The 15,216-nt window shown below is 41.6% G+C and overlaps 1 protein-coding gene across 1 annotated transcript in view; it reads left to right on the top strand.

The window, feature by feature from the left end:
* DAPP1 (dual adaptor of phosphotyrosine and 3-phosphoinositides 1) overlaps positions 1-13,813 on the top strand; it is a 162,938-nt gene extending 149,125 nt beyond the window's left edge. Inside the window, exons 7-9 of the mRNA XM_040418187.1 lie at positions 6,030-6,115; positions 9,514-9,601; positions 13,155-13,813. Coding sequence (XP_040274121.1) covers positions 6,030-6,115; positions 9,514-9,601; positions 13,155-13,187 — 207 coding nt within the window. The 3' untranslated portion in view covers positions 13,188-13,813. The remainder of the gene's footprint in view (positions 1-6,029; positions 6,116-9,513; positions 9,602-13,154) is intronic.
* The last annotated feature ends 1,403 nt before the right edge of the window (positions 13,814-15,216 follow it).

Raw genomic sequence — 15,216 nt, 5'->3', positions numbered from 1 at the left:
ACTACTACAGAACCTCATTATACACACCTCACCTACTACAGAACCTCCTTATACACACCTCTACTACTACAGAACCTCCTTATACACACCTCTACTACTACAGAACCTCATTATACACACCTCTACTACTACAGAACCTCTTTATACACACCTCTACTACTACAGAACCTCATTATACACACCTCTACTACTATAGAACCTCATTATACACACCTCACCTAGTACAGAACCTCATTATACACACCTCTACTACTACAGAACCTCATATACACACCTCTACTACTACAGAACCTCATTATACACACCTCACCTACTACAGAACCTCATTATACACACCTCACCTACTACAGAACCTCATTATACACACCTCTACTACTACAGAACCTCATTATACACACCTCACCTACTACAGAACCTCATTATACACACCTCACCTACTACATAACCTCATTATACACACCTCACCTACTACAGAACCTCATATACACACCTCACCTACTACAGAACCTCTTTATACACACCTCTACTACTACAGAACCTCATTATACACACCTCACCTACTACAGAACCTCATTATACACACCTCTACTACTACAGAACCTCTTTATACACACCTCTACTACTACAGAACCTCATTATACACACCTCACCTACTACAGAACCTCATTATACACACCTCTACTACTACAGAACCTCATTATACACACCTCACCTACTACAGAACCTCATTATACACACCTCACCTACTACAGAACCTCATATACACACCTCACCTACTACAGAACCTCTTTATTCACACCTCTACTACTACAGAACCTCATTATACACACCTCACCTACTACAGAACCTCATTATACACACCTCTACTACTACAGAACCTCTTTATACACACCTCTACTACTACAGAACCTCATTATACACACCTCACCTACTACAGAACCTCATAATACACACCTCTACTACTACAGAACCTCATAATACACACCTCACCTACTACAGAACCTCCTTATACACACCTCTACTACTACAGAACCTCATTATACACACCTCACCTACTACAGAACCTCATTATACACACCTCACCTACTACAGAACCTCATATACACACCTCACCTACTACAGAACCTCATTATACACACCTCACCTACTACAGAACCTCATTATACACACCTCTACTACTATAGAACCTCATAATACACACCTCTACTACTATAGAACCTCATTATACACACCTCACCTACTACAGAACGTCATTATACACACCTCTACTACTATAGAACCTCATTATACACACCTCTACTACTACAGAACCTCATTATACACACCTCTACTACAAACCGGATTCCAAAAAAGTTGGAACACTAAACAAATTGTGAATAAAAACTGAATGCAATGATGTGGAGATGGCAAATGTCAATATTTTATTTGTAATAGAACGTAGATGACAGATCAAACGTTTAATCCGAGTAAATGTATCATTTTAAAGGAAAAATACGTTGATTCCAATTTTCACGGTGTCAACAAATCCCAAAAAAGTTGGGACAAGTAGCAATAAGAGGCTGGAAAAAGTAAATTTGAGCATAACGAAGAGCTGGAAGACCAATTAACACTAATTAGGTCAATTGGCAACATGATTGGGTATAAAAAGAGCTTCTCAGAGTGGCAGTGTCTCTCAGAAGCCAAGATGGGTAGAGGATCACCAATTCCCACAATGTTGCGCAGAAAGATAGTGGAGCAATATCAGAAAGGTGTTACCCAGCGAAAAATTGCAAAGACTTTGCATCTATCATCATCAACTGTGCATAACATCATCCGAAGATTCTGAAAATCTGGAACAATCTCTGTGCGTAAGGGTCAAGGCCGTAAAACCATACTGGATGCCCGTGATCTCCGGGCCCTTAAACAACACTGCACCACAAACAGGAATGCTACTGTAAAGGAAATCACAGAATGGGCTCAGGAATACTTCCAGAAACCATTGTCAGTGAACACAATCCACCATGCCATCCGCCGTTGCCAGCTGAAACTCTACAGTGCAAAGAAGAAGCCATTTCTAAGCAAGATCCACAAGGTCAGGCGTTTTCACTGGGCCAGGGATCATTTAAAATGGAGTGTGGCAAAATGGAAGACTGTTCTGTGGTCAGACGAGTCACGATTCGAAGTTCTTTTTGGAAATCTGGGATGCCATGTCATCCGGACCAAAGAGGACAAGGACAACCCAAGTTGTTATCAACGCTCAGTTCAGAAGCCTGCATCTCTGATGGTATGGGGTTGCATGAGTGCGTGTCGCATGGGCAGCTTGCATGTCTGGAAAGGCACCATCAATGCAGAAAAATATATTCAGGTTCTAGAACAACATATGCTCCCATCCAGACGTCATATCTTTCAGGGAAGACCCTGCATTTTTCAACAAGATAATGCCAGACCACATTCTGCATCAATCACAACATCATGGCTGCGTAGGAGAAGGATCCGTGTACTGAAATGGCCAGTCTGCAGTCCAGATCTTTCACCTATAGAGAACATTTGGCGCATCATAAAGAGGAAGGTGCAACAAAGAAGGCCCAAGACGATTGAACAGTTAGAGGCCTGTATTAGACAAGAATGGGAGAGCATTCCTATTTCTAAACTTGAGAAACTGGTCTCCTCGGTCCCCAGACGTCTGTTGAGTGTTGTAAGAAGAAGGGGAGATGCCACACAGTGGTGAAAATGGCCTTGTCCCAACTTTTTGGGGATTTGTTGACACCATGAAATTCTGATTCAACATATTTTTCCATTAAAATGGTACATTTTCTCAGTTTAAACTTTTGTTCCGTGATTTATGTTCTATTCTGAATAAAATATTAGAAGTTGGCACCTCCACATCATTGCATTCAGTTTTTATTCACGATTTGTATAGTGTCCCAACATTTTTGGAATCTGGTTTGTACTACAGAACCTCATTATACACACCTCACCTTCTACAGAACCTCATAATACACACCTCTACTACAACAGAACCTCTTTATACACACCTCTACTACTACAGAACCTCATTATACACACCTCTACTACTACAGAACCTTTTTATACACACCTCTACTACTACAGAACCTCATTATACACACCTCACCTAGTACAGAACCTCATTATACACACCTCTACTACTACAGAACCTCATTATACACACCTCTACTACTACAGAACCTCATTATACACACCTCTACTACTATAGAACCTCATTATACACACCTCACCTAGTACAGAACCTCATTATACACACCTCTACTACTACAGAACCTCATTATACACACCTCTACTACTACAGAACCTCATTATACACACCTCTACTACTATAGAACCTCATTATACACACCTCACCTAGTACAGAACCTCATTATACACACCTCTACTACTACAGAACCTCATTATACACACCTCTACTACTATAGAACCTCTTTATACACACCTCTACTACTATAGAACCTCATTATACACACCTCTACTACTACAGAACCTCTTTATACACACCTCTACTACTACAGAACCTCATTATACACACCTCTACTACTATAGAACCTCATTATACACACCTCACCTAGTACAGAACCTCATTATACACACCTCTACTACTACAGAACCTCATTATACACACCTCTACTACTATAGAACCTCTTTATACACACCTCTACTACTATAGAACCTCATTATACACACCTCTACTACTACAGAACCTCTTTATACACACCTCTACTACTACAGAACCTCATTATACACACCTCACCTACTACAGAACCTCATAATAAACACCTCACCTACTACAGAACCTCATTATACACACCTCACCTACTACAGAACCTCATTATACACACCTCTACTACTACAGAACCTCATAATACACACCTCACCTACTACAGAACCTCATTATACACACCTCTACTACTACAGAACCTCCTTATACACACCTCACCTACTACAGAACCTCATTATACACACCTCACCTACTACAGAACCTCATTATACACACCTCTACTACTACAGAACCTCATAGTACACACCTCTACTACTACAGAACCTAAGAGTACACACATTAGCTAACAGAACCTCATAGTACACATTTTAGCTACTACAGAACCTAATAGTATACACCTCAGATGCCGCAGAACCTCATAATACATACCTCAGCTGCTGCAGAACTTCCTAATATACACCTCAGCTCCTGCAGAACCTCATAACACACACTTCGGCTACTACAGAACATTACAGAAATGATTTCCTAATTATCCTATTAATTTTGAATAAAATTGTAACTTATTTGATAGTCTACAACAGATTTGATGTGTGCTGTAATAGCACACATCAAATCTGTTGCAGACCATCATAATACACAACTAATCTGATGTAACTAAGAAGATGTAGTAAACCAAATATATATAGGGTCAAATAAGTTACAATTTTATTCAAAATTAATAGGGTGGTTAAAGGCGTTATCCAAGTTCTGAAACAGCTCCCCCATGTGCCGAGCAGGTAATATACTTACCCTGCTCCTGGCGCCTCTCCTTGTCCCCGCACCGCCGCAGCTGCTTCTCCCTGTACATGGATGAAAACATCCAGTGTCTGTGGGAGCAGCCAATGGCAGGCGGGGAAAGGGATGAGCCTCCTTAGCGTCACCCGCGATGCTCTTTTTCTAACAAAGCTAGAACCAGCCCTGTACCTCACATGGATCCAGAGATCTCCCCATTCATTGCTCTGCTAGATTTATATCAAGCTGACAGCTCAAGGGGAGGGTCTTTTCTGCTGAAGCTAAGGGGGCGTGTCTCAGCTCTACCTATCACAGCTCAGGAGGCAGTTAAAGGATGAAACTGAGCATGTGCGGCCATCTCAGTGAGCAGGTCAAAGAAATAAGAAAAGAAAAAAAACAGCAGGTGGTGCTATACAGATACATTTTGTTGAATATCGTCGTGGCTATACTACATTTTTATTAACATGCAAATTTACAAATGTGCAATTTTTGAGAAATTCTCTGCAAATCGCAGCAACACAGGACCAAGCAAAATTCAAAAATTCTCCACATGATAAATTTTACTCCTGGCATTTATAAGTGATTGGCTCAACCTGCCATCCTGTGGAATGATTAACCATTTTCTGCCTATATAGTGCAGATCCAGAAACTGGCAACTCAAGGGTTCAGTGTTGCATGCGTTACACTGAGAGGATACCATGTAATGGCAAGCTGTAGAGAAGATTTCCCCATAGTTGTCCTGCCCTGCCATTGCATCACTCCATATAGTATGGGGCATTCTTGCATAAGCAGTGCCCTAATAATATAGAAGCATAGGATCACATTTAGAACAAAACTGTAAACTGTGTTTAATTTGTACATTTGATACCTCATAAGAAAAACACTTTCTTCTATTTTTTGGACTCCAAAACACTGGACACTTCCACATTTAGAGGAACAGATAAAAAGGGGAAAAAAGATTTTGGGCTAATTTCAGATATCCATGGTGGCCGAAAGTAGTGAAGAGTTTACTTGCATGCACAACAATGGTTTCCAGCAAAGTCTGCTGTGTCCAGTCTGTCTGATAGGAAGTTCAACGTAATGTGCTTTTTGTGTTCAATTTCCCACCAAGCACTCATCACACAGAGAGAGGACTGTGCAGCTATGAATGGAGAGCTACACAGTTCTCCCTATGAGTGAGCTGGAGGGGCTTGTGCCAACCATAAGATACACATTCAATCATTTATTTCTACAAAGGTCTTGTAGTCAGATTTTCTCATAGAAAATCATTATTTCTGGGGAGCAGATCGCTATTTAGACAGAACAATGCTGCACAGGAACAATGATTTTCAATGCTGGCAGAACGGCACAATCATCTGATGATTCATCGGCTAATCGCCAGCACCTTTTACACAGGTCAATTAAAGGAGACAAGAATTTATACAAATGTTTATCCCCTATAATCTGCCAGATCATCGGTCCATATAGAAGGACCTTATCTCTTATGTAAGGGTATATTTTAGTAAAAATGTTTTGACTCTTTCTACAGACCCAGGAGCCAATAAAGACACTGGACCTCACTGAATGCAGTGCAGTACAGTTTGACTATTCTCAGGAGAGAGTCAATTGTTTCTGGTATGTGGTTTCTACATTGTTAGTCTCATTGATTTTGTAAATATGAGATATAACATTTTACATGATTGCTAAATAGGCCAATGAAACTACGGTTTGACCCTTTATCTTTATATATTTCATACTGCAGTATCCCAGACCAAGAGGTATCTGCAATTGTTTATTGTTTTAAATGCTATGTAATGTAATGTGATGTGATGCCGTGCCATTTATTTCAGCTCTGGAGGTACTGGTTAGCAATGGTTGACAGAAACAGGGCTAACCTCCCTATTCCTCCTCTCTTAGTTGGAGTGGGCTGGTCCCACTTCCCAGCCCTGGGTGCAGCTAAGCTCCGTTCACTACAATGGGGCTTAGCCACGCATAGGCCATTGATACTAGTCGTGACATCACTGGGCATGCAGGAAACAGCGAGAAAACTGCGGGGTTACTGCCAGCACCGCTGCCTTCTCAAACAGCGGATAGATACCCGGGACCCCCACCGATCAGATGCTTATAATTTATCCAGAGAATAGATCATCAGTAAGAAAAAGCTACAGAACCCCTATAAGTCTTTACTACGGTGGACACCTACAGTCAGGTCCATAAATATTGGGACATGGACACAATTCTAACATTTTTGGCTCTATACACCACCACAATGGATTTGAAATGAAACGGACAAGATGTGCTTTAACTGCAGACTGTCAGCTTTAATTTGAGGGTATCATCCAAATCCGGTGAACGGTGTAGGAATTACAACAGTTTGCATATGTGCCTCCCACTTGTTAAGGGACCAAAAGTAATGGGACAGAATAATAATCATAAATCAAACTTTCACTTTTTAATACTTGGTTGCAAATCCTTTGCAGTCATTTACAGCCTGAAGGCATTGACTTGGCCATTGCATAACATTCCATTTCTTTCCCTTAAAAAACTCTTTGGTTGCTTTTGCAGTATGCTTTGGGTCATTGTCCATCTGCACTGTGAAGCACCGTCCAATGAGTTCTGAAGCATTTGGCTGAATATGAGCAGATAATATTTCCTGAAACTCTTCAGAATTCATCCTGCTGCTTTTGTCAGCAGTCACATCATCAATAAATACAAGAGAACCAGTTCCATTGGCAGCCATACATGCCCACACCATGACACCACCACCACCATGCTTCACTGATGAGGTGGTATGCTTAGGATCATGAGCAGTTCCTTTCCTTCTCCATACTCTTCTCATCACTCTGGTACAAGTTGATCTTGGTCTCATCTGTCCATAGGATGTTGTTCTAGAACTGTGAAGGCTTTTTTAGATGTCGTTTGGCAAACTCTAATCTGGCCTTCCTGTTTTTGAGGCTCACCAATGGTTTACATCTTGTGGTGAACCATCTGTATTCACTCTGGTGAAGTCTTCTCCTGATTGTTGACTTTGACACACATACACCTACCTCCTGGAGAGTGTTCTTGATCTGGCCAACTGTTGTGAAGGGAGTTTTCTTCACCAGGGAAATAATTCTTCGGTCATCCAACACAGTTGTTTTCTGTGGTCTTCCGGGCCTTTTGGTGTTGCTGAGATCACCGGTGCGTTCCTTCTTTTTAAGAATGTTCCAAACAGTTGTTTTGGCCACGGCTAATGTTTTTGCTATCTTTCTGATGGGTTTGTTTTGTTTTTTCAGCCTAATGATGGCTTGCTTCACTGATAGTGACAGCTCTTTGGATCTCATCTTGAGAGTTGACAGCAACAGATTCCAAATGCAAATAGCACACTTGAAATGAACTCTGGACCTTTTATCTGCTCATTGTAATTGGGATAAAGAGGGAATAAAACACACCTGGCCACGGAACAGCTGAGAAGCCAATTGTCCCATTACTTTTGGTCCCTTAACAAGTGGGAGGCACATATGCAAACTGTTGTAATGCCTACACCGTTCACCTGATTTGGATGTAAATTCCCTCAAATTAAAGCTGACAGTCTGCAGTTAAAGCACATCTTGTTCGTTTCATTTCAAATCCATTGTGGTTATTAAATGTTAGAATTGTGTCGATGTCCCAATATTTATGGACCTGACTGTATATCCACAAGTTCTTGCCAACCCACGGGCAGCACGGTGGCTCAGTGGTTAACACTGTTGCCTTGCAGCGCTGGGTTCCTGCGTTCCAATCTGACCACAAAATCTGCATGTTCTCCCCGTGTTTGCGAGGGTTTATCATCCATAAAATAAATAAACCTATATCCAGCCAACCACCATGCCTCCTCATCTAGTGCCAGAGAAACTGCACTTTGTACTTCATACTGCTGGATGTGCCACAAATTATTTACGTGAAAAGAGACTGTTATACATTTACTTCCAGCCCGATTCTTCAATCTACACTTTCACTGCTCTAAATGCCAGGGAGCCATGGCCTGAGGGAATACACAGTGACACAAAATCTCATCAGGTCCACTACTACTCCCATCCTCTGCACCGGGTCTTCAGGGGCTCACTGCAATACTTGCAGACAGAGGTGTATCTTGAAGCTTCTGGGCCCCAATCAATAACATTTGTAATAGGGTCCCCCACCTATCATGTGCCATTTATAATACTAAAGTTTTCTTATGTGATAGATGGGCATCGGTGCCTACTTTAGCACAAGGCCATGAGTGCGACTGCTACCTCTGCACCCTTATAGTTATGCCCATGCATACACACAAGGGCCACATTTATTAATGTTTTATATGCTAGTCTAAGGGTCCTTTTACACGTACCAATGATTTGGCGGATTGTCGGGCATGATCGTTTGTGTAAACGCACGTTCCCGATAATCTGCCTTTGTGAAAGGTGCCGGGAATTACCTGATGAATGAGCAGGCACTCATTTATTGGGGGATCATGTTGTTCTGCTGGCACAAAAAATCATTGTTCCTATTCAGAAGATTGTGCTATCTAAAGATTGATCTGCTGTTCAGGAATAATGATTTTCTATGGGGATGAGCGATCGCTACAGCGGAGGTAACTGCTGTGTGTAACTGCAGCTCTCATCTCTGCTGCAGATCAGGCAATTATCAGGATTGTCTGCTTCATTCCCAATACTCTGCCAGATCATCGGTCTGTGGAAAAGGAGAGATCTGTGCCAAATTCATTGCATAGCAGCTGTGTTTGCCATTGCAGTTCAGCCCTATTGACTTGAATGGGACTGAGCTGCACAAAGACCAGGTGACCAATGGACATGACATTACAGGCCTAGGAAGAGGCCACAGCACTCACCTAAGCACCATGGCCCCTTCAAACCTTGGCAAGGTGCCAGGGGTCATACCCCACCCAGATCATACATTGATGACCTGTGCTGAGAATAGTTCTGCAATTTTTTAAGTTCTGGACAACCCCTTTAATTAATTCCACACAACATTGTATGTACATCTACAGCTGACTAATGCACAATTTCTTTTCTTTACAGTTTAGTGTTTCCTCTGAGGACGTACTACCTGTGTGCAAAGACGGGTGCAGAAGCAGATGAATGGATAAGGATTTTAAGGTGGAAAATGGTAAGAAAGCGATGAACTTCTAAAAGGCCTTCAGCTGTAGATATTGCTGCAGTGATGACCTGTGTGCACATAATGTCACTGCTACATCCAGGAAAACACACTGCGGCTGGGCGGACTGGAGCACAGTGCTGGAAGATGTAGGAGAGAAAAGGGGTATCCATTCGTTTCTCATTTTAGCATGTTTACAGGAGTTGCCCAAGTTTTTATTTATCTCGGCCAACCCCTTCAAGGACATGGACTTTTCTGTATTTTGGGTTTTCAGGATTTGACATGACATTTTGTTATATCCCTATTGGTCCTGAAAGCAAAGGAAGTGTGGGAAAGGAGCTGTACTGTACTGCTCTGCCCAGCGGGAGAAATCTGTAAACGGCCTCACTAGTGCAGGAACGTTTTGTTTTCTGTGCAGTCTTTCCACCATCAGGCTGCCATGCTAAAAGTTTTGTTTCTGTGTTATTTTCAAATGAGACAAAAATAACTGGCACATTATATAAGCCAGATCTCTTCAGCACATGTGAATCCAGTATCATTATCCTCAGAGTTTTAAAACACTCATTGTGATAGTGAGGGTACGGCCAAATGGTCAGGTTTCCTGATGCAGTTGTGGAAGCCAAAACCAAGAGTGAATGAAAAAAAGAAGAGAAGTCTTATCTGTCCTTTCTATTTTCTCTCCTTTTATTATCCACTTCTTATTTTGACTTCCACAACTGCATCAGGAAACCTAACCAAAAATGTATCTGGATGATCTGTCATCACCCAAAACATTTTCGTGCTGAAATTCTCATATGGAAATTCTCATATTGGAAGTCTCAGAAGAAAGCAAGTCTTCCCTAAACTACTTTAGAAGCTTTTTGCCAGGCTAATCATCTTACCTATCTCAATATCTACCTGTGAGGCTGAGCGTGGCTCTCTAGAGCTCCTAAAAGCACATTTCTGCAGCATTATGGGGAAAAAAATCTTCATACAATGAAGCCCCTCCTGATGTAGATAAAGGATTACCAGAGATCATTGTACTCCATGAGCATAGAAAGGAATTTGGTCTCATTGAACATTCAAGTAAACATTTCCTTTACATTTTTTCAGTTGTAAGACATTTTTCCCCCTGGATTAAATGGGGCAGGTCTTCATAAAAATATCACCCAATATTATCAGATATAGATTTTTTTTTGGGCAACAAGCCATTTTGATATGTATGTGCTATAGACCTATAATAACCTTAGCTAACCTTGATGACGACTGTCTTGCATACATATTAATCACAGGGAAACCTCTATAGAATTCATAAAAATAAAAAAAAATCTAAACATGCAAAGCATACCTTGCACTGGCTTAACCCTGTAAATGTATGGAGCTGAGCATGATGGGCTCAAAAAGTTCATGTTTGGAACCTCCCCTTTCAAAATCCTGCGTTTGGAGCTTTTGTCATTGAGCAAGATGAACAGCAACGAGGGATAGAACAAGATAATACAGGGTTATCTGCCATCTGGAGATGACCGTTTCTATGACCCACCTGATGAAGGTCCTTCTTGTGTCCTATCTGACAGTGGATGCGTGGACCAAAAATTTGCATACACCAGTTTTGGTATAACCACTTCCAAATTTTGGGAATCTCCCTCCATGTAAGCAATCTTAAACAAATGCACGATACACACTTTTGGGGTCATTTATCAAACTGGTGTAAAGTAGAACTGGCTTAGTTGCCCATAGCAGCCAATCAGATTCCACCTTTCATTTTGACAGCTCCTTTGGAAAATGAAAAGTGGAATCTGATTGAAGCCAGTTGTACATTACACCAGTTTAATAAATGATCCCATTTCTTTTTTCCTTGTAATTAAATCCTTTATAAGCAAACATTTCAATTACAGCAATAAACACATAACATATTAGTGAATATTCACCAACAGTGTCAGAATCCAGAGTGCTTTCTTAAAGGGGTTGCCCAGGATTAGAGAAATATGTCTGCTTTATTTCAAAAACAGCACTGAGCCTGTCAGTTGTCACTCGCCTGCAATGGCCAGAATCAGAGATAACGCCCATCCTGAATGTTTATGCAAAGTAAAGCTGCTGTTCAACTACATACAAGGTCTGGAGTCAAGTTATTCTATTATCCCTCAATTATTCCCCTTATTTATTGCTTCGGAGCCAAGGCCTGAGGTCCAGCAGTATCCAGGTAGGAGCACCATGACACACATAAAGAGACAGTTTAGGCCGCACTATACCACTCGGCATTCCTACACCTGGGTCGCGTTATAGAGGGCCCTAGAGGAGGCGCCCGTTGCAAATCTTCACATGTTTAAGTCCCTTAGTGGGACTAAAAAAAGATACAAGAATGGGGGAGGTCGCCTAAAACGTTGCAATGGCGCATTTAGAAACTTGCAAACCTCCAGTAGCATCTCCCTGTGAACACAGTATGATGGAGTACATGTGTGGCCTTAAGATAAGTTACATAGCCAGTGTTAATATTTTAAGACATCACTCTGACTCTGACACTGTTGGTGAAATTCTCTAATATATTGTCTGCTTACGTATATAAAGGAAAAAATTATCTGTGGATCGTGTTCATTTAAAGCTCCCTCACAGCGGCCATTTTAGTGTATAACGAGCAGTACATGGCAGCAGTGCATGATGCATGCTGCCAGCAGGGCAACTTACAATGAAGGGCATACGTGGGAGATTTATCAAACTGGTGTAAAATAGAAGTGCAGAAATTTGCATACACCAGTTCTGGTATAACCACTTCCAAATTTTGGGAATCTCCCCCCATTTAAGCAATCTAAAATGAACAAATGCACGATACACGCTTTTGGGGTCATTTATCAAACTGGTGTACAGTAGAACTGGCTTAGTTGCCCTTAGCAACCAATCAGATTCCACCTTTCATTTTTTTACAGCTCCATTAGAAAATGAAAGGAGGAATCTGATTGGTCGCTATGGGCAACTAAGCCAGATCTACTTTACAGCAGTTTGATAAATCTCCCCCATTGTCTCCCTTCTGCTGCAGCAGCCAGCGCCTTTGGAGCCCAAAGCATATTTTATATCCTGTGGGATTTGATATGTCACCTACCTACACTTCCTGTAGTGGTCGCTGTATAAGTTCTCATGTTAATTTTGCAAAAACCCAAGGCCGAGTTCTCATATATGTCTGTTCCGGCGGTGTACATGGGGTACATGACGGCTTTCAGCAATTTTTGTCCAGCCAAAAGCCGGCATATATGTCGGGAAGTGGCCGTATCCCATTACAGTGAATGGGTTGGTATCCAGCTATACCGGATACGGTGACCTCCGGCAGTCTGTTCCGGCACATATGTGAACCCAGTCGAAGTTTGTGTTTATCACAAAGCCGTAGCTACATATTTCTTTGGTTTGCAAATTACAGATGTAGCAGGGTTAACACACAAACTCAACTCAAATTTCTTAACTCATCGTGTTATCTTGAAACAAAAGCCATTGAAAAGCAATTGAAGGTGTTTGCTTAACGCATTTAGTTTAGAAAACATGTGTGTTAACTCTACTACATCTGTATCTATTTCTAATGTGTGCTCATACTTTGTTCTAGTCTCAGATAAAAAGACAATCGACCAGAAGATGAAGGCAGCCGCACGTGATCCGCACTAGGGAAGGGTCACTCAGAAGACTTCATTGATGGGACCAGGACATTGAAATCTGAACTGGACATTTACATTGGAATATGTGGGAACTGTGTTCTACAAAGAGAAAAATAACATTATTCTTGGAGGGTGTTGTTAGTTATAGTAACTGACAAATATGCTAACAAATAAGTCTCACAGATTCCTAGCTAGGCCTAAGTACCTGACATCAACCTCAGAATTTTGTTCCTGCCAAATGCACGACATTGATATATGGAATATATGTTATCTGCGATGCTTCACCTACCAAGTTTTGAACTATGCAATGTGGGGATTTAAATTTAAAGGGAATGTGTCATCAGAAAACGAGCTATTGTTGAAACCACTTTTTTATTTTACACATATTTCAAATAATTTTTGGTGCTTATTTTTTAATTTTCCATGTCACTATCTATATTTGAAAATACATAAATAATCCTAAAACTTTCACACTGGTCACTAGTTCTAATAATCGGCCATGATTTCCTCTTCTGTACAGGTAACTATTCAGTAGTTGTTATTATCATTATCATCACTGGCAGAATTACAATGACAAGTAACACCTCTGTATATGGAGGATCCACCATTCCCTAGAGGTGATAACACAGCTCCCTTTCTGATCTCTGCACAGGTCACAGAGCATGCCTAGAAAACTCTCCCATAGAAGTCAATGGGGTCAGCTCCTGTATATTGTGTCTATGGCCCATGTAGCCGCTCTCAAAAGACAGAAAGTCCTTCCATATTTTAGCCCTAGTGGCCAGTGTGAAAATTGCAGGATTTTATGATTTTAGTTAAAATATAAATAGTGAAATGGAAAATTAAAACAAAATTCAGCAAAAAATTTAAAAATATGCTTAAAGGGGTTCTCCAGGATTCACATATTGATGACCTATCCTCGGTTGGTGTCCAACTCTCAGAACCCCTGCTGATCAGCTGTAGGAACAGGCTGCAGAGCTCTGTGAGAGCTTTCACTTCAAGTCAATGGTGCTGTGCTGCAATACCAAGCAGAGCCACTATGCAATGTATGGCGCTGTGTTTGGTAAACTGCGAGAGCACCGCGGCCTCCGCAAACAACTGATCGGTGGGGGATAGGTCATCAATATGTAAATCCCAGCGAACCTATTTAACATAAAAATGTGATTGGAACAATAGGTCATTTTCTAATCACACATTCCTTTTTACCATAAAATGCAATGCAATGTGAAATCACCATGTTATAGAGCAGGAGGAGCTGAGCAGATATATTTTTGTGGGAAAGGATTCAGAAAAACATTCAGCTATTATCATTGACTGATATCATTCTTTATGTAAGGGTGTCAGGATTTGTCCGTCACTGACAACATTGCCCTGTGTACAACTGAGCTCAGAAAAGACAGATTAGGGTACTTTCACACTAGCGGCAGGGGACTCCAGCAGGCTGTTCCGGCGGGTGAACAGCCTGTCGGATCTGTCCTGCCGCTAGTTCACGTGTGCCCCCGGACTGCCGCTCCGTCCCCATTGACTATAATGGGGCGGGGGCGGAGTTCCAGCGGCAGCGCACGCCGAGAGGCAGCCGGACGTGACAGGCTGTTCACCCACCGGAACAGCCTGCTGGAGTCCCCTGCCGCTAGTGTGAAAGTACCCTAATCTGTCTTTTCTGAGCTCAGTTGTAAATAGGGCAATGTTGTCAGTGACGGACAAATCCGGTTTACTGAATCTTTTCCCACAAAACTATATTCCAATCTGCTCAGCTCCTCCTGCTCTCTATCCTGTTGCAGGTTCTCTTCAAGTTGCCCATACACATAAGAGGAAACCCACCTATATTGGCCACCTGATATGTATGGGCTGTCCTGAATCTCTTCCAGTAATGATCTTTTGCCCCCACCAGGCCCATACCCTCAGCCCAGCAAGCAAGTGAATGGGGCACTTTTACATACATATTTCTGACAGCAAAAGCTGATATGCTGTGCCCAGTTAAACTGTGATAACTGATGCAACGCCAATGGAGTAAAA

Source organism: Bufo bufo, chromosome 2 (assembly GCF_905171765.1).
Source record: "Bufo bufo chromosome 2, aBufBuf1.1, whole genome shotgun sequence".
NCBI classification, from domain to species: Eukaryota; Metazoa; Chordata; class Amphibia; order Anura; family Bufonidae; genus Bufo; species Bufo bufo.
The sequence above is the reverse complement of the archived record's forward strand: the minus strand, read 5'-3'. Positions and strand labels throughout refer to the sequence as shown.